The sequence below is a fragment of the Neltuma alba genome, unplaced genomic scaffold, assembly GCF_004799145.2.
Source record: "Neltuma alba isolate B1F8T4 unplaced genomic scaffold, ASM479914v2 tig00011916_pilon, whole genome shotgun sequence".
In the NCBI taxonomy this organism is placed as follows: Eukaryota; Viridiplantae; Streptophyta; class Magnoliopsida; order Fabales; family Fabaceae; genus Neltuma; species Neltuma alba.
Window position 1 is genome coordinate 650,244 of NW_021636509.1, and position 21,472 is coordinate 671,715.

The 21,472-nt window shown below is 32.9% G+C and overlaps 1 protein-coding gene across 1 annotated transcript; it reads right to left on the reverse strand.

Moving 5' to 3' along the window:
- Positions 1 to 7,807: 7,807 nt before the first annotated feature.
- On the reverse strand, positions 7,808 to 11,141 carry LOC114719439 (protein PHOX1). Its single transcript, XM_028904944.1, has 3 exons — positions 9,061 to 11,141; positions 8,744 to 8,979; positions 7,808 to 8,211 (listed from the first exon to the last, which is right to left on the reverse strand). Exons 1-2 carry the CDS (start codon positions 11,096 to 11,098, stop codon positions 8,831 to 8,833), a joined length of 2,187 nt encoding a protein of 728 aa, XP_028760777.1. The 5' UTR covers positions 11,099 to 11,141; the 3' UTR covers positions 7,808 to 8,211; positions 8,744 to 8,830.
- Between the last annotated feature and the right edge of the window lie 10,331 nt (positions 11,142 to 21,472).

Below are 21,472 nucleotides of genomic sequence, written 5' to 3' on the forward strand. Positions count from 1 at the left end.
GCTATACTCCCCCCGGAACTCCCTAGTTCACCATGGTAAACAAATCTGAGAGGGATTTGTTCACCAACTGCTCCAACTCACTTTGATCCCAAACCAGACACTAAGATTCAAGTTTAATCATTAAACTATCCTCAAATCAATCAAAAAGGGCTACCAAAACTCAAAATAAAACTCAAGACGTTACACCGTGGGCCTCAAAACCTTAACCCTAATTAGTGTTGCGCCTTAAAACCCTACTAGTGTTAGTTTTACAATTCAAATTTCAGTTGTAACCTAGAATTTAGGGATATTATTCTGTTTTATCATTCAAACCAGTATCATCTTGATTTTCCCAGGATTTCGGCCTTCTACCCTCATCTAGATGGGGTTGCTATAAACTATTTAATTTTCTTGCTTCATTCGAGTAAACACAATTTCAAAACCATAAGAGTTCTTCATGGTATCCAAGCAACATGATTAGATTTAGTATGGGCCTACCTAATGAAGGCCAAATAAACCCTAACCTAGCCCCAACAAACCCCATTAGTTTAGCGGCCAATATGACAAGCAACCCTAGTGCATCTGAGAATCATCCTTACTCTATCACCATTCATCACCTCAATAGCAAGAATTATCACCAATAGGCGGCTAGTATGCGACCATTTGTCATGGGTAGAGGCAAGTATGGACACCTTATCGGAGTTGCAAAAAAACCAGCAACCAACGGACGAGAAATATGCGAACTAGGAAGCTGAATATTCAGTAGATTAGGCGTGGCTCATTAACTCTATGACCACAGACATCAGTGCACACTTCTCTTTCTTTCCTACAGCACGAGAAGTGTGGGATGCAGCCAAAGATATGTTTGCTACTGTCAAAAACAAAGTTTCCATCATAGAAGTTGAATGATTTCTACAAGATTTCAAGAAGGGCAACCTTTCAGTAACTTAATACTACAGTGAATTGTTTGTCAAATGGCAACAACTTGATTCTTATGAGGCATATGCTTGGAAGTGTGTTGGAGATGCTACAATATGTACAAAAATTAAAGAAGAAAAGGATTTTCAAATTTCTTCTTGGATTAGATGCCTTCTTTGAAGAAGTCCGTGGAAGAATAATGGGACTTGAAGAATTTCCCTCACTTTGTGAAGTCTTCTTCACTTTGAGGAGTGAAGAAAGCAGGAAGATATTGGTGAGCAATAACAACTCCAGTAAAACAGGCCAGCTGAGTACCCTAATATCCAAAGGTGCAACTCACAATCACAATAAGAAACAGAATAGATGGTTTATTACTGTAGAAAGAAAGGTCACATAAGAGAGATTTGTTGGAAGCTAAATGGAAAACCTCTAAAGAGAGGAAAGCAAGAAAGCCGAGGATATTCAGAAACCATTGAAGGGAAAAGTGAATCAAAATTCACCAAAGAAGAATTGGATCTGCTCAGAAGATTCCTAAAGAAACACGATTCCCAAGAGAATAGAATTACAGTTGGGTATATGGCCCACATAGATAAAACAATACTAGCCCTAAAAGTTGAAGTTCATCATAAAAGATTATGGATTGTGGATTCTGGAGCTACTGACCATATGACTGAAAACTCAAAATTGACAGATATAAAGTCATGTCCTTTCAATATATTTGTAAAAGTGGCAGATAGGAAAGCCTTGAAAGTCAAGGGACTAAGAACAGCAAGTGGCATATATAACACCTAAAATCATTTTGTATAATGTTTTCTACCCTTGGTTTAAAATGCAACTTGTTATTTGTAAAAGTTATAACTCCTAGCCAGGAAAGTGGTGTTTATTTCACATCCGTTGAATGTATTTTTCAAGATTTAGGGAGAACAAAGACGATTGGCACTGTTAAGATTTTAGAAGATCTCTACTATTTGGAAGTGCAAGATGGTCTACAGAAATCCTACTCTTGTTCAAATACTGTGAAGTTTTCTTCATTTTTATCTACTAAGTGTAAAAATAAAGAGGCACTGTTATGGCACTATAGACTAGATCATCCCAGTTTTCATTATATGTCAAAATTGTTCCCGCATCTTATGAATAAAAATGATTACTCTTTCATTTGTGATATCTGTTTGTGTGCAAAACAAACCAAGGCAACCTACGAACCCCATTCCCATCCTTTTCAAAGCCTTTTCATCTAATTCATAGTGACATCTAGCGACCTTCTTGAGTCCCCTCCTTGTCTCATGCTAAATGGTTTGTCACCTTCGTTGATGACCACACTCACCTCACATGAGTGTTTCTTATGAAAGAAAAATATGATTTGCCCTCCACTTTCATCAAATTTCACAAGATGATTACAACACAGTTTCAAACTCAACTTTTAACACTTTGCAGTGACAATAGCTGAGAATACATGAGCCAAAACCTTCAAAATTATCTCCAAGATCATGGTATAGTTCACCAAACCAACTGTGTTAACACTCCCCAGCAAATTGGAACTACATAACGCAAAAATAGACACATCCTAAAGGTAACTGGAGCCCTTATGTTTACACATAATGTTCCCAAACAATATTGGGAAGAAGCTATCCTTACAGCTATGCTCCTAATAAATAGTGTAACAATGGTTATCTCCAATCGGTTACTAACTTTTTAAACTCAAATAAATATAATACTAACCATAGAAGAAAAGAATCTTAGTATAATCTTTGAAAAGGCTACCATGGTTATAAAAAGAAATTTTGATTCGTCAAAAATGTTAACTATGATAGAAAAGACTTGAACTAATTATTCAAAATGTCTATCATGATTATAAGAGTTTTACTAGATAAATTGTATGAAAACCATAATTAATAATATTTCGCAGTAACTAGGTCTTGGGCTTTGCGAAACCCAGGACGTCATATTGAACTCTAAGCCCATAACATGATGTTTTCTAAATAAAATTCTTCTAAACCAACAAAAGTAGCTAAGACGATTAGTCTTAGATAAATCAGAATATGCAAAAAGAGCTATATGTGGCAATATACAATACTCATCACATGACAAAAAAGAGGCTATACAAGATAAACTTGATAGCTAAGCCTCCGCTGCCTTCCTTGATGGACCAGCCCTAGAGCTATTACCTGAAAATGTTAAACCACGGGGTGAGACAAAAGTCTCAGTAACCAATAATCCTACTCATCAGGCATACAAGTAAGTGCTTGGAAGGTGTTAAGTGGAACAGTTACAAAAATCATAACATTTACAATTGTCACATGGTTTTATACACACACACACACATATACATATCAAAATACAATATCTCACTCTTAATTTCACTTTATTTCCTCACACCTTATTTCCTCTGACTGAAACCATGGGCTAGTACTGACCCACGTGACTGGTAACTCAATATAATAAGCTCACCGATCAAGTGATATGAACAGGCCAAAATCCACAGAGCACAAGACCGGACTATGGTTTCTCCCTCTAGTCCACTAGCGGGGTGTCATATGCCCTACAACACGAGAAAGGGCCAAAAGATCAATCAGTGTACATCTGACGTCCTCCCACCTTATTACCTTTATAATATGTATAAAATTCACCCCCTTATTCTCCTTGTAATATGTCTCTCACCAATCAACGTTCACCATCCCCTCTCGTATTTATGCTCATGAGATTTATAAAATAATCATTTACTAATAACATAATAACTTTTGACTTTACCAAAATCGAGATTTCTAAATTTCAGTAATCAACATCAATCCTTAAAACCATTTCTCAATAAATTCATGTTCCACATGACAAGTTTATGAATTCATAATTTCATAACTATTCTTCAATAACATAAAGTATCTCAAGGTAATCTCAACAGTAATACATTCCATTACTCAAATCATAGCCCAATGGCATTTCAAGAATCTCATATAATTCGAAATCACTCACAAACATCATACCAGCATACATAACAAGTGGAAAATGGTTATTTTTCACCAAGGCTATAATAAAAATTACCACAAAGTCAACTCCGTGCTCAAACTAATAATCCAATAATTAATATATACAATTAATATAATCACAAATTAATATAAGCTAATTAATTAAGCTTATATATAGTTAAATTTCTAATTTAATTTAATTTTTGTTCTAATTTTTATTCTAAATTCTCACAACTTTCATAACCTAAAAGTAAGTACTTTAGAAATAACTTATAAATTTTCTAACAAGCCAAATTATTCATTTCCATTCTCTGAATTATTTGCTTTGATAAAAAGAATTTCTCAAATTTCTCAAATATGAAATTATTATATTTCAAATTCTAAAAATCCCATTTCAAGTTTAAATATCAAAACCAAACCATCAAAAATTCAATAGTACCTCAAATATTTATAAATAAATAGTCTAATTAAAATTTTAATGATATAATTATCAGATTTTTTTTCCTTCACAAATAATAGAATTTTATCTAAACGATTATTTTAAAACCTCCAATCACCCAATAAAATAAAACTAAACTGATTAAAATCACAATAATATGCCAAACAATCCAAATAAATTGTTTAATTTAATTTTGATCTGTAAAAATATGATAAATATCATAAATAACATATTTTTCAACTAAATATATCAATTAAAATTCTAAAAACCGACAAATGGACAAATCTAAACTGATAGAAATGATCTACTATAATAGATCTACAATACTGTGGTTAACACTCATCAAAACTAAATACTTGCTCCAAACTCTATATCAAAAATTTTCTCTAAGCAACACAAAATTACTATCATTAGGTAGATCTAACTTAGTAAAACAAATTTCATGAAAGAAGTTTTGTAATTAGAAGTAGTTTTACTTACCAAAATAATCTAATAGAGAAAGAAGTGAGAGAGAGAGCGACACTCTGCAACCAAATGAACGCAGAGAGAGAGGAGAAAAGAAGAAAAAGATGATGGGAAAGTAAAAAAGAAACTTTCAGGATAAATTGAGGTTAAAGACCCTATTTAAAACAGAAATAATAATAGTTTGGAACCCTTTTTTTTCAATTTTCAAATATTTAAATAAAAATTAAGACGTTACAAATAGTCTACCCTCCAAGACCCTTAACTTTAAGACACCAATGAACCTTCTTACACAAACCTATCAAAGACTTTACTTGCCCCCAATCTTCTTTTGAAAGTGTCTGAATGCTTAGCCTGTGTTCATCACAAAGAGGGAGGAAAATTTGAACCCCAAGCCATTAAATGTCTATTTTAGGATACTCATCATCACAAAAGGACTACAAGTGCTACTCTCCCTCTATTTAAAAATATTTTGTCACAATAGATATTAAATTTGTAGAGGATCAAGCCTATTACACTAATTCTCCCACTCAAGGGGAGAGTATGGGGGAATGAGAGCCCTTGAACTATGATCAACCTAACATTACACAAGAACATGATCCTACCAAGCCTAATCCTAACCTTTTAGATTCACTCGAGCTTGACCTGAGCCTTCTACATCTTGAAATTACAAACCACACCAAACCTGAACCTGTTTCCACACCAAAATCTAACCTAGAATCACCATCTCCTCTATGTGAACCTAGAATAGTGCCTAATGATGCCTTGCAAGATACTATGACGGATGAATCTAAGGCAGAAACAGATAACGCTGAAGAGGAAGAAGTCACTCCAAATAGTAGGGATCTTCCTGAGTCACAGCAAGGTCAAGAATCAACCCAATCTTCAGTTCTTGGTGATCTCAGCTAGCCAATTGCACTTAGAAAAGGGGGTAAGAAAGTGCACTATGCACCCCATTAGCCATTTTGTTTCTTATGACAAGCTATCTACTTTTATGAAAAGCTTTGTGACTAAAATTGAAGAGAAAAAAGTTCCTTGTCATCTTGATGAAGTTGTCAAAGATCCAAGGTGGAAAGCTGCTATTGATGAAGAGCTTAAGGCTCTAGAAAAGAATAAGAGGTGGAATTAGTTCAAATACCACCAGGAAAGAAGGCTGTAGGGTGTAAGTGGGTCTTTACAATAAAATACAATTCAGATGGATCCATAAACAAGTTTAAAGCCTGACTAGTAGCAAAAGGATTCTCCCAGATCCAACATATTGACTACCAAAAAACATTTGCACCAGTGGCAAAATTGAACATTATTTGAATATTACTATCCCTAGTTGCAAACCTTGATTGGTCATTGCACCAGCTAGACATGAAAAATGCATTTTTAAATGGGGATCTTAAAGAAGTTTATATGAGGATCTTTGAAAGGTTAGCAGAACATGGGAATCTTAACAAGGCTTGTAGATTATATAAGTCTCTTTATCATCTAAAGCAATCACCAAGAGCATGGTTTGAGAGATTTACAAAAGTGGTGAAGAGTTCAGGTTACATTCAATGTCAATCTAATCATACACTATTTGTCAAGTACTCAGGTATGAAAGTTGCTATCTTAATTGTATATATTGATGATATTTTGATAACTGGAGATGATTTTGTAGAAATAGAAAGGTTGAAAAGGACTCTAGCAACTACGTTTGAGGTTAAAGACCTTGGACATCTAAGGTACTTTCTTGGAATGGAAATTGCCAGATCAAAAGAAGGCATTTCTATCTCACAAAGAAAGTACACACTTGACTTGCTCAAGAAAACAAGAATGCTAGGAGCTAAACGATCACCTACCCCCATGGATCCTTCAGTTAACCCAAAATTCAGAAAGAATGGTGTTGCAGTTGATCCAGAAAGATACAAGAGACTAGTGGGAAAACTTATTTATTTGTCCCATACAAGACCTGACATAAGTTATGCAGTGGAAGTAGTTAGCCAATTCTTAGCACAACCATAGGAACATCATATAGAAGCCATTTATACCATATTGAAGTATTTAAAGATGACTCTAGGGAGAGGAGTTTTCTTCAAGAATGGAGAATTGAGAAATATAGTGGTGTATACCAATGCAGATCATGGAAGAACACGTGTTGATAGAAGATCAACAGGAAGTTACTTCACTTTTTTCTGGGGCAGTCTTGTAACTTGAAGAAGCAAAAAACAAACTGTAGTATCAAGAAGCAGTAGAGAAGTTAAGAGCCCTAGCTAACGGAGTTTGTGAAGGTGTGTGGATTATCCAAGTATTAAGTGAACTTAAATTCACTATTGATCCACCTATTAAACTGTGGTGTGACAGCATGTCTGCAATTCAAATGATTCACAATCTTGTCTATTATAATAGGACCAAACACATGGATATTGATAGACACTTTATAAAGGAGAAGACTAAATCAAACATTATTGATCTCTCACATAAAAACCTCTTTTCAAGTAGCTAATGTCCTTACAAAGCCTCTGGAAAGATCCCAATTTGAAAATTTTAGAGACAAGTTGGGTATTTTGGATTTCTATTCGCCAGCTTGGGAGGAAATGTTAGTGAGAATTGAGCCGTGGGCCTCAAAACCTTAACCCTAATTAGTGTTGCAGTCTATTAGTGTTAGTTTTACAATTCAAATTTCAATTGTAACATAGAATTTAAGGATATTATTCTGTTTTATCATTTAAATCAATATCATTTTGATTTTTTTCTAGGATTTCAACCTTCTACCCTCATTTAAAGGGGCTGATGTAAACTATTTAATTCCCTTGCTTCATTCAAATAAACACAATTTCAGAACCATAAGAGTTCTTCATAATTCTTACCCCAAAAAAAAAATCACCATTTAAAACTAAAAAATTTTAGAGTTGAAAAGCTAAAAATATATCTTTTAAAGTTAAGAGATTAAACTAAAACCCTTTTAATATCATATCACGTATCAATTCAACTCAAAGCTAATCAAACCAGGTACGTCTTGACTTTTTTTAATTCTTGCAGGTTCCTTCTCAAAAATGAACAAATGGGAGCATTAACAACATATCAGAACAGAAATCCGCGGCTTTTGCTTCTATATTTCTTTGACATTTAGCAGTACAATAAGTAGCAATCCGTAAATCAATAGTCTAATACAAAAGGAAATTACCTAGCAATACTCCCTCGAGTGGACGGTTACAAATGGAATAAACTACACTACATGACTCTCCGACGGCTTCTGATACAAATTCAATATCCTACTCACCCCTAGGAAACTATAATCAAAGTTCAAAGTGCCCTTTATGGCCTGAACCACATAAAAAAGATTGCTGCAACTCCACCTTCCCAAGGTGTAGTAAAGGAAATCATATAGACCTTTATGGCCTTGAACATCCAAGCATAATGAAAATGAATAATTGTTTCCAAAAGTCCAATGTTAAGTTCGAACTCTTCAAGTAGAAAGAACACCTGCAGAATAGGTAAGCCAAGTTGTGTTTGAAGAAGGTAAGCTACAGTATTGTATTATTTCATGAACAAAGAAAGACGAAGTATGGCAAAACAGGAACGTAAAAGTAAATATAGACAATCATTGACGTTATCAACCACGTATATGACATTGTGGTCAAGAACGTAAAAGTAACAAAATACACTTCTTAATGCAATGGATTATACTATCAACTGCATGTGCAACAGAATGATCATTGTAATTAATCTTTAGTTTATAAGAACAAAGATAAGAATAAATAAGGGAAAAATTGATCGCGCACAGTAGATGAATTATTAATATATGCACAGAAAATCCTTCAAGGAAAATGACAAATACCACAGCTTTTTATTAATGGTCGAACATAAGAAGCGTTTTCAAACAACAAATACTTATTTAATAGATATGCATTATGAGATGACAGATCATAAACATTATTGTGTCAAAACGAAGAATCAAAGTCACCACTAAAATCAATAAACAGTACATTTTATCAGGGTGGTGGTCCTCAATTACCTTCAGATGACGAAATAGCATTACAAGCGAAGAAGTGTAAGGAAGTACTGGCTCTGTAATTCTCCATCAACTTGCACAAGAAGAAACTCACACAAGCTCCAAGGCATGATAAATTTTTGAAACTCGCCTCCTAAATAAGGTTTCTAAGCGAAATGAAGGAACTCCACGCTGCCACTTTTTAGCTTCATACATCTCATTCCATGCTTGTACTATTTCATCAATTTTGAACTCTAGACCTGTAAGTAAAATGTGTTAGTATATATACATCTATTCTGCAATTTAAAAAAAAAAAAAAATTTATTAACATGAGCGTGTACCATCAGCAGCAGTATTATTTGAACAGTGGTTCTTCAGCATCACAGATATATCTGTAGGAGAAGCTCCAGCAAGTTTAAACTTCTCAACAGCTACTTCCAAAGATTCATGCCATACTGGTAACCCAACTTTGAATTCCACAATTGAACGCTCATATAGCATGGTACCCCACAGCAGATTTATCTGAGATCTCATATTTGCAGCCTGCGCAGCAATTTCATCAGCTGATATATTTTTAAGCATACCATCCAATCCCATGTCATCTAAGAGTAATTTGACATCCTTGGATTTGGAGGCTTCGATCAAGCGATGCTCCTCTGACTGTTCCCATAACTGCATTCCTTTTTCCATATTATCTTCAGCATTGTTATAAAGCTGAAGAACATGAGCAGAGGGCCACGATGCTGAATCAGCACTGCCGCTGATTGCATTATAATACCAAGAAAGTTTTGCTTGCTCAAATTGTTGCTGCCCCAGCGCCAGAAAGCCTTCAAAAAAATCTGATTTCATTTGAACGGCTGCTTCATATTTTTCTCCTGCATTTTTATATTCTTTCTCTGCCCAGTCATATGCACTATTGATTTGTTCATATAGATGCTTCTTAGAAGAATCTTCAGGGAAATAAACTTTCTTCCTTGCCCTAGACATGTGAACATTTCCCCAGTTGAACAACGCTAGAGCTGTCATCTCTTGGAACTTATCTCCCGCCATGTCAAATAAGCCTTGTGCTTCTTCACTTGTAACTGTGTCCTCCATAGCCTCAGAATAGAGCTTCATCCCAAGCTCATGAAAATTCAAATATCTATCAGATTCAAATCCAACGTGGTTTCTGAACAGCTGGGCAAACTGTATTGTCCAATCCTCAATGCAAGATGAGTTTATCACTTCCTTTTCTTTCAACACGCAGCCATTCTCAGGAGCTCTACTGACAGGAGGCTTTTGCACCTCCATTTTGTGAAGTTTCTCAAAGAATGGATCCTGCTCAGGAGTAGCTTCAACAATGTACAGCCGGATTGAACCTTGTGATCCTGCTGAAGTTTCTGCCCATCTTAACTCAGAGTCAGAAGTGATTGTGACCAAATCACCTTCTTGGTCTCTGTACTTAACAAGAACTGCTCCTAGGCTTGGGAAGCGGTCACAGATAACTTCTCTTAACTGCAAAAGGCTGCAATTAATTGGCAATTCCGCCCATCTTATGTCCTCACCAAAAACAAGTTTTGCTGTTTTCTTAGGCATACCATCTCTTCTACCATTAATTGTTTCCTCTACAACCTCTTTAACATCGGCTTTCTTCTCATCAATTTTCTCCTTGGCCTTTCTTTTAGATTTCTTCCCAGCCTTCTCAACATTGTCCTCGACCTTCTCTTCCAATTTCTCCCCATCTTGTTTTTCCACAGTTTTATTATCAATGGTCTTCATCTCAACTTTGTTGCTCTTCTTCTTGCGTGTCTTCTCTTTCACCGCTTTTTCTGGAGGCAAAGCATAAGAAGGTTCAACATAATCAGGAGGCAACTCAATCACTGTATCATTCACTCTTAATCCTTTCTCCTCAAGGGTTTTTTTGACCCTTTCAGAAATCTCCAATGCCATGATATTATTGGGTTCCATCTTCAAAATGCTACTAACATCTCTCAGAGCTAAATCCAGTCTATTTAAACCTTCATAACACCTAGCCCTCTTCAACAGTGCCTTACTGTATTTTGGTGTAACCTCAAGGGCTAAATCACATTCATGAATCGCCCTGGGGTACTCACCAAGTCCCATCTGCATGTAGCATGCCGCCATGTTACTCCGTAGATATGAAACATCTATATGATTTTTTGGAAGCAACTTGAGAGCTTTCTCATATTTTATCATGGCTCCTTCATGGTCCCTCTTTTGGAATAGCTTGTTCCCCTCATCCTTTAATTCCTGAGCCATGGATATGAATGCCATGGTATCCTTATCATACGCTTTGGGGCTACTATCTCCAACTTTGCTTTGATTCCCGCCACCATCATCACTGGATTTATCCCCCACTTGCTCCTTTTTCTTCCCCATTTTGTACCCGAAAATCCAACACCAAGGAAACTAGAACAAGAAAACTGGCGATACTTTTTTCAGACAACGACGCTAAATAACGTCAAACAACTGCATCCAACAGATAACCTATCTAAATCAATAGAGAAGACCTTCAACACGAAGACTACAGGGTAATAAATGACTCCAAACAACCTTGTCAACCTGATATAATAAACCAGAACAACAATTAGATCGACTCAACAATAAAATGTTATAAGCGTATCGTAGCCAAGCTAAACCAGCTTTATAGAGCAAAACCCTTATACTAAGAAGTTTAAGAACAAAATCTTAAATTTCTGGTAGCAGTTTCAAGAAAATAACTTCAAAATCCCAACTCCACTCTTGAAACTGATTAATAGGGTTGCCCTCTAATCGATGATAGTTGAACGTCGGAGATTTAACCACTGCCTATTAGAACTTGTTCTTGGTTATACAGATCCCAGCTCAATTTCAAAGAAAAACAGAGAGATGTCCTTAACTAAACCAGAAATCCCTCTCTGTTTTTCCAGGACAAGAAATGAAGGACCCGGAAACTTTACAAAAAAGAGAAACTTATCTGGATGGCCAGAGAAGCTTCAAATCTCACCAGAAAGCCCCAAAAACGACGACAGAGCTAGAATGTGTCGAGAGAAGAATTATGGGAAACGGAAGAAACCCAAACCACGTTGTGTTAGTCCTTTTGTAAAGCACAAGGCTTCTGCATCCTTGCCGTGAACGCCACAAAAGCAGAGATAACTCGGATAACGCAATAACGCGGAAATCCGAATTCCCTGAAATGCAAAATATTCCCTAGTTGAGAAAAACAAAATGGGAGAAAGATGGTGGGTCCCATATATTCGACGATTCCAATTTGCCAGGGAAAAAAACTGGAAAAAGTGGGGAACGGGGCTAATCAGCAAATGGGACTCACCCAGATGCCAGATCCATAAGTTCTGAAGTATTTTAAATTTTTAATGTTTCTGTGCAGTTTCGGTTGGATGGGAAGAGGGGAGAGAGAAGCGTCATTCATGGCGGCATGACGGTTAGGGTTTCATAAAAGGCATCATTGGATTTTTCCGCCAAATTAATTGATAATAACGACTTCATTTAACTAGAAACACTCTTTACATGACATGATTTCCGAACAAATATAGTAGTAGATCATCATTTGTTTGTTGTGCCTATTTAGGATTTATTGATTGGATATAATGTCATCTAATCATGCAAGCTTAAATCACGTTGTGTCATGGAAGAAAAAAAATATTTTTTATTTTGTTGTATTTGATCATGTAAGAACAATCTCTGGTCAAAATAAAATGTGAAATAATATTAATTCTCTAACCATAAATTTCATTTAAATTTAAGATTATCTAATTCTTTTAAATTGCAAGGACCAGTATTATCAACATGAGATTACCAGCAATATTAAACTCACGAAATAAATTGTCTCTAAGATTATAAATTTAAATCATGATTTTCATATGGTGACCAAAAAATTGTGACCATTTTGCTAGACAAATTCTTTTTCAAGTACTAATCCGGTCCTAAATATAAGACTTTTATACTAGTGTGTATAAAGGTATTATATTTAGGACTGGAAGTGTATTATATTTAGCATAACACTTTTTTATTATTATATTATCTTTAATTTTAAATATGAGAATTAATTTATACTGCAGCACTATAAACTAATTCTTATGTTTAGGATTAGAGGCAGTATTCAGAGTCGAAGATGGAAGATGAATATCTGTCTTAAGAGTTCGAATATAATTTTTATTATAAATGTTTTTGAGTTTAAACATTTCTGTTACATAGTAGGTGTGCATGTATTTATAAAATATATGTAATAAAAAATTAAACTAATTGGTGGTAATAACTCAAAAGAGAAAAAACTCATTCGATTATACATCATCTTTAATTAAAATTTTATAATTTGTAATTGATTGTCTCCAAAAACATTTTACAAGTAAGGATGTCACAAACTGGGGGGAAAAAAACATTTTTTTGGCCCGGGGGGGGGGGACATTACACGTTGGCCTATATATGATTTGAAGATTTAGTGTTATATATATAATTGATTTATTGAAAAAAAAGATTGAAAATGATCATGGTCATCATGAGTGGAGGGCAGTGAACGTGGGGAAACACGGTGAAATAGTGGTAGGCCTCACAGCCACGGAGCCACCTATAAAAAAGATGTACGCTTTCCCAACTCTGTCCTCGTGCATGTTTGTTTATTTATTTTAGAAAAATTAATTTTTTATTCCAGCATTTTTTACTACATAATATATTATTCCCTAAATTTTAATTTAATATAACTCAATTTTTATAGTTTTCATTCTATTATAACTTAATTTGTTAATTTTGTCTCAATATAACTTAGCCTTTACAATTTTTATCATTTAAAATTTTAGTTTCTAAATCTTCATGAAATATATAATTTCATAACTAAAGTTTTAACTAGTTAAAATCATAGGTGTATAGCTAAAATTTAAATACCAAGTTATAACAAGTCAAAAATATAAACACAAAATGGTATCAAATTAAAATTTAAAAAAACATTTATTTTTTATTATTTTATTTTATTTTTTCCCCCAAAAGCGGGGGGGGGCAACAGCTCAAAAGAATCATCATCACTCGTCCCCCCAAGCAACGAACAAAGAACACCCTAAAAGGCAACAAACACTGGACCCCACCTTCAACTGCCAATTACAGTTCACGGCTCCACTACCTCCAAACGGCACCGTAACTGACTTTTTGAGCAGTTGCATTGACCCCGCCTTTTATCCGATCTGATGATGAATCCGGCTACTAAACTCCAGAGAGACCTTTGGGGAAAAAAGAATAGAAAAACCCTACTCTTTATTTTAGGGGTCGAAAGAAAAACCCTACTTTAACAGAGATATGAAAGTTATCTAAAATCATAATTGGGCCTCTGTAAATCCCGAGAGATTATTCTATCATTAGATTGAATTTAATAAATCTATTTAAGTACCTGACAGTATTTCGAATAGGATTGCTTTCAATAAGAGAATACCTATGTTTTAGTAAAAAAAATAAATCTATCCAAGTGTGATGGATGGTAAATGAAAAGTAACCGGGTACATGAAGAAAGATTCCACAAAGACTAAAGTTATAAATTTTATAAAGGGAAAAAGATCATAAAAGCGTTCCTCAATAATTATTTTACTCTTTTTTTTTTAAAAGAAAAGATAATTGTATTCAAAGAAAATTAAAATAATCACACAAAAAAGCCAGCGGATCATAAAAGGTCAGTCCAACTCAAACACTAGAACTAGGGCTGGTAATACGGGCCAACCCGCGGGTTGCGGGTTGCGGGTTGGCCCGTGACGGGTTGAACTCATGGCGGGTCGGGCTGAAAAGGCTCGTTTGAAGGCGGGTTGGCTTTTAGCCAACCCTAACCCGCCAAAATGGGTTGGTGGGTTGGCCCGCCAACCCACCAACATTTATTTATTTTTTTTTTAAAATATTTTTTTTACTTTTAATATATTTTTCTTATATAATATTTAAAAATAATAATAAACTTTTTGTTTTTCTTGAAATATTTGATTAAAAGTACCAAATAAATTATATAAGTATTTTTAATATTTTTTAGATAAGATATACTATATAATAATATAATTATAATAATTAAAAAATTTTTAAAAAATTTTAAAAAATGTGGGTTAGCCCGCGGGTTGGCGGGCTAACCCGTGACGGGTTGCGGGCCTGGCGGTGCGGGTTAAAAAGGCTCGTTTATTGGCGGGTTGATTTTTGGCCAACCCTAACCCGCCATTTTTGGCGGGTTGGCGGGTTGAACCTGCGGGTTCAACCCATATTACCAGCTCTAACTAGAACAACAGCATTTAATACAACTGGAAAATGAAAAATCATCCAATAAGCCTAGAAGATGGTCAGCATTTTAAAGACTTGCCAAAGCTTGAGTCTCATCCCGAACCAGCTACAACACAACCAAAGTAGATACCGCTCAAAGTCTCAAAATACAGGAGTAGATGGCACTCGGCAACAGTGATTGAACTAGGGACATGGGGGGCAAAAAAAAAAAAAAGAAGAGCTAAAGTAAAATTAAAAGAAGGCTCAGAGAAAAGAGATGAAAAAAGGTGATGGGGCAAACTGGGAAAAAGAAAAGATGAAATAAGTTGGTGAAGCAAGAATAAAGATAAGAAACTACAGCACAAAGTCGGTGGAAGGAAAAGGAAGGCGGTGATGGATTAGTGAGCAAGAAGAAAGTGCGGCGATGAAAGGCGGTGAAGGCGGTGAGGTGGGAAGCGTCACAAGACGCCGGAGACGTTGAGAAAAATAATTGCACCTACTGAATTGAAATAACCTTTTGTGCGAATTTTTCTTAAAAATGTGAAGGTATATTCTGAAATTTGTGTGGAGCATATAATATTTTTAGATAAAGTTATAAATTATCTTAAAAATTTATTAGTTGTATTACAGGCATAATAGAAAATTGTACACAGTGAAAGACTTTTACACGTAATTAAAAATAAGTTGCATTCTTATGCTGTACATATTTAAATCATAGGCCAGAGAAGAAAGTTTGCAAATGGTAAAAGATCTTCGCTCTTGATCATGAAGATAAATGGCCGGCCAATAAAATACGTTGCGCACCTTTTAACAAGGAATAAAAAACCAAACTCAATATTAAACTGTTTGAGACAGTAATTCAATAGTCAGTTAATCATAGTAGGATCAACATGAAATAAAACTGATTATATTAAAATAATATAATTTAATTAAAAATAACAAAAATACAACAACATTACTAATCACTAATAACAAAAAAAATATAATAATTAATTGTAACAATAACAAAGTACAACAATATTAAAAATTTGATTTTCCATCAATAACTAAAATTAATAATCATTGATACCAAAATCATTATTAAAATTCTTTTAAATCTATAGTGATTGCGATATTATGAGGTTGAATGAGAAAAAAATAAGACTAGTAACAATATAATCATTCAAATCAATTCACACGTGTTTTTTTTTTTTTATTGGTTTTCATTGGTTCATTCTGATTTAATTGGTTCTACACCGGTTCAATGCACAGAGCAAATAGGACCATTAGCCTGTTGCCTCTGATCTTTTTTCCTTGCCTTTTAAATGAAAGGCCATAAACGAAAGGTGCACATGAAGAAAGATCTTTACACACAATTACACATGTTCTACTTTAGGGGGGGGGTTTGGGTTTTTCTTCAAACCATGTTTGAAGAAAAAACATCCAAACACTATATATTTTTTCAAAATCACTTTTCAATTTAAAACCATGGTTTGCATAAAAGTAACCAAGCACCATAATTTTTTCCAAAATCACTTTTCATTTGGAAACCATGGTTTTGGGTATGAAACCATGGTTTTTCGTAAAGTGAATTTTTTTTGCTTTGAAGTATAAAACCATGGTTTGGGATATAAATATATATACACATATCAATTAATACTTTTGATCCTTAATGTAAGAGTTAGAAACTAATTTGTAAATATTAAGAAAATTAGTTAAATTATTTATTTATAATAAATGTGTTGTATTCTCTAAAACACCTATTGATGATGTGCATTAGGATTATTATTTGATGTAACATTTAACATGTACAAACTAACATGAGGACTACTTTGAAAAAAATGGATAAATGTATGAGACAAGGTAAATTAATATCTTATATTCAAAATCAATGGAATACCCAATTAGCTTTATACTAATGACCAGTGATAATATTAATTATATTTTTTCATATATAATTTATTATTTCAAACAATATAAATTAAAATCTATCATTTATCTAATTATCATATTAGCTTATGTCTTTTTTAATAATTTGTATATAAAAAAAAGATTCTGATAACAATTATTCAAATATTTTCACTTTATCAAATCACTTTTTTTTCAAAATCTATTCTCAAAATCTATTCTTCCAAAATCTATTCACAGAATCTATTATCACAAAAAGCTATTCTCCAGAAACTATTCTTGAAACCATGGTTTGAGTTTATCCAAATAGCCCCTTAATGTATTTTTTAGTATGTGAAAATGTATCTCAAATAGCTTATATTAAGGGTATACCTTGCTCCAAGGCAACAAGACTGGAAGCTTTTATAATTAAGGGCCTGCGTCATAACAGTGTCTCCTGCAAATGTGCCGTGGGAGGGGAAAAGAGGGGTTCTCAGTCATTTATTTAACACTCATGGAGAGATTTTCTCTCCGAAAATGTGCTCTACTCATTTTTTAATATAAAATAAAAATTCTTATACCTGATTTTTAATATAAGAGTTAATTAACTAATTTAAATATATTAAAGAAGTTTATTGAAATTAGTTATTTGTACCAAATAGGTATTGTCTTTCTTAGAATACTCTTATTAATCATTTGTATTAGCTAAAACTATTTTTTGGTAGAATTTTTATCATGTGCAATTACTACAAGAACTATTTGAAAAAATGGTTAGATGTGAGATACAAAGTAGATGAAAATTTTATATTTATGACTAAATTAAAAATCAAATTAACTCTTATATTAAAAATAGAGATAATACATTGCTTCAAGCGTTTGAATTAGAAAGCACATGGGAGACGCTCTGTGCATGTAACTATCAACTTGCAAGCCAATCATTATGTACTACACTCCACGATCTGATATTTTTGTAGGATTATTCTTAAGATTTCATATTTTCAGTAATATCTACGATTATATTAAAATAATATAATTTAATTAAAAATAACAAAATATAACAAATTACTAATCACTAGTACCAAAATATAAGAAAATATAATAATTTGATTGTAATAATACAAAGTACAACAACATTAAGAATTTGATCTTTATAATTCATCAATAACTAAAATTAATAATCATTTATACCAAAATTATTATTAAAATTCATTCAAATCTATAGTGATTGAAATATTAGGAGCTCAATAAGAAAAAATGATACCAATAACAATATAATCATTCAAACTAGTTCATCACCAGTTCACACATGTTTTTTATTATTTCACTCTGATTTAATTGGTTCAATATCGGTTTAATTCACAAACCAACTGGATTACTAGGAGGGTGGTTGTGGTTTTTTCCCCTTACCTTTTAAATGAAAGGCCATAAACGAAAGTTGCATATGGAGAGAGATAACTTCTTCTTTTTTTTTTACCAGCAATATGGAGAGAGATAACCACACACAATTACACCTGTTCTATTTAATGTATTTTTTAGTATGTGAAGATGTACTTCAAATAACTTACATTAAGGATATACCTTACTCAAGGTGACAAAACTGGAAGGTTTTTTAATTAATGGCCTGCGTCATAACAGTGTCTCTTGCAAATGTGCCGTGGGAGGGGAAAAAGGGTATCTCAATCATTTATTTAACACTCATGGAAAGATTTTCTCCCTGAAAATATGTCTACTAATTTTTTAATATAAAATAAAAATTCTTATACTTCGGTCTTTAATATAAACATTAGTTTACTAATTTAAATATATTTAAAAAGTTTGTTTATTTGTAATAAATAGGTATTGTCTTTTTTAGAATACTCTTGCTAATCATTTGTATTAGTTAAAACTATTATTTGATTAAATTTTTAATATGTGTAACTACTACAAGAATTATTTTAAAAAATAGTTAATATAAGAGACAAAAGAGATTGAGATTTTATATTTATAACCAAATTAAAATTCAAACTAACTCTCTTTTTTTTGGATAGAACTAACTCTTATCTTAAATACGTGATACATTGCTTCAAGCATTTGAATTAGAAAGCACATGGGAGGCACTCTTTACAAGTAACTACTAACTTGCAAGTAGGGGTGGAAGTAAGCTAGGTGACTTGTCAGGGGTCTATGGCCTAGCCTACATTTGGCCTGACCTGTTTTTCAAAAAAGGCAAGCTCAGGACTGTTTGAAGGCCTGTTTAACTAAACAGGCCAGGCTTATACTCTCTAAAAAACCTGTTAAGCCTGTTAGACCAGCTTGGGTCTATTAGAAATTTATAATTATAATATATGAAAAAAAACTAGTTAATAGTACTATTATTAATGTGCTCTTTTAATTTATTTTTAAATTTTAATATATAATTAATAGCTTAATCATTCCTTAGATTTTGAAGTTTAGTTGACAAGTGAAAATAAAAATATAATTTAAAATAATAATATCAATAGATAATGCGATCTTTAAATCTAAAAAATATAAATAAAATAGGAAAGAAAAATTTTGTTCTAAGAATGATAAATTAATTAACTTATGTATTATGTAATTAAATTATGATACCTTTTTTATTCATTGTAAAATTAATAGTTTTTTCTCTTTATTTATTTGTCTTAATTTTAACTTTTTTGTGTGTCTTTAAATGTAGTCTTGTTCCAAATTTTAACATACAATTACAACTAGTTTTCAATAATATCCTTGCAAATTGTAATTAAGATTTAAAATAGTACTTATGTTACTAAAATTTAAATAAAAGGCAAGACTAAAAAAATTAATTATTATGTACTCTTTTTTTAATCTTAGCTTTTTTTAAAAAAAATATAATTATAATTTGAATTTTTAAAAAATATAAGCTTTTTAACAAGTTTCAGACCAAGTCAGGCTTTATGCAGGCCAAGTTGAGGCTGAAAAATAAGATTGTGACAAGCCACAGGCCAGGCTCTGACCAATAGGCTACAAAACAGACCCGGCCTATTAAGAGCAAGACCTAACCTGGTCTGTTTCCACCTTTACTTGCAGGCCAATCATTACGTACTACACCCCATGATCTGATCTTTTTGTAGGATTATTCTAAGATTTCATATTTTCAGCAATATCTACGTATTAATTGATATTATCTAAATAATGTAAATAGTGAATACATATGGTTTAAGTTAATATGTTAAAATTATAGTTATATTATTTGTTTAATCTACTTAAATTTGTCAACTAGCTATTATAATAAGAACTGAAGGTATTATAAGAACTAGTTGAATAATTTGAGTAAATTAAGAAAATTACTTAAGTTAGTTATTTGTAATAAATATGTGTTGTTTTTCTTAAAATACCCTTGCTAATTATGCATATTAGCTACAATTACCATTTGATGAAACATTTAAGACCAAATTGAATATGAGAGACAAAGTGGATTGAGGTCTTATATTTAGGATCAAATTGAATATCAAACTCTTATATTAAGAACCGGAGATAATATATTATATTTAATTGAGATAGTATCTTATATTTAATTAATTGACATTTCTACCCATCCCTGTATAAAAAAAAGTTTCCATCACTAGGCATTGAATTTTTTAAGGGTGTTTAACTATGTCATGTCCCTGTCCCAGTCATTTTGGGACAGGACAGTCCCGTCCCGAAAGTCTTTGGGACGGGACGAAAGTAGGACAGGACAAAATTGTTTTGAGACGGGATGGGAAGTTCTGATATATTATCTTTATTTTTAGTTCTTATATATTTAGTTTATTTACCACCGTAATAGTATTTTGGTAATGATATTAATCAATTGTTATTTTTTATTTGTTTATAAGTTGTTTTTGTATGTGTTACATCTTACATGATATTCTTCTTTTAGTAAATATTTTAGGTTTGTTTATTTTTTTTTGTCTCTTATGATTACAAAAAACATTTTTCTTTGTCATTATTTTGTCATTTTTATCTATTTTCCTCACATATTTTTTATTATAAGTTTTTTACATTTTTTGTATAGTTAGTTTTCAAATTAAAAAAATTTAAAAAAAAAAGAGATGGGACGTCCTTGTCCTGTCCCAGTTATGTTTGTCCCAATTGGGACGGGACACTATTGGGATGAGACGATGGGACGAGATATGGGACGGAAAAGCTATCCCGTCCTAATTATCGGGACGAGACTAGGACGAGCCGTCCTTGTCCCATCCCATGAACACCTTTAGAATTTTGGGACAATTAGGGATAGAGCCCTCATTAGAAAATTAATTGACAAATGATCTCTAGAATGATGGATTGCACAGAGGAAAATAAGTTGTATATAAGTGAAGTTGAGTTGCACACAAGGAAGATGGTTTACACATAATATTATTTGGATACAAAAGATTAGTTTGCATATAAGGATAATAACTTGCACAAAAAGGAAGATGGATTGCACACAAGGGGTATTTAGTTGCCAAAAAAAAAAAGATGTGACGCAAGAAAATATAATTGCACACAAAGAAAGATAGATTGCACATGAAGGAAATTAAGTTGCGCATGGAGAAAGTTCAATTGTATAAAATCCCTAAGTAACATTTACCAATTAAATTTTCAATGAGAAATTTATTCCCAATTTTTTCTTTAATTTTTCAGCTCTCCCTCCTCTACCCGTGTCTTCTGTGGTGCATCCAAACCTAGCAAGGT

Bases quoted from the DNA above. Each gene is read 5' to 3' on its own strand.
- LOC114719439 (XM_028904944.1), bottom strand. From the start codon at position 11,098: ATGGGGAAGAAAAAGGAGCAAGTGGGGGATAAATCCAGTGATGATGGT. The intron at 8,980-9,060 runs GTACACGCTCAT...TTTTACTTACAG, and splicing joins AAATAATACTGCTGCTGATG to GTCTAGAGTTCAAAATTGAT.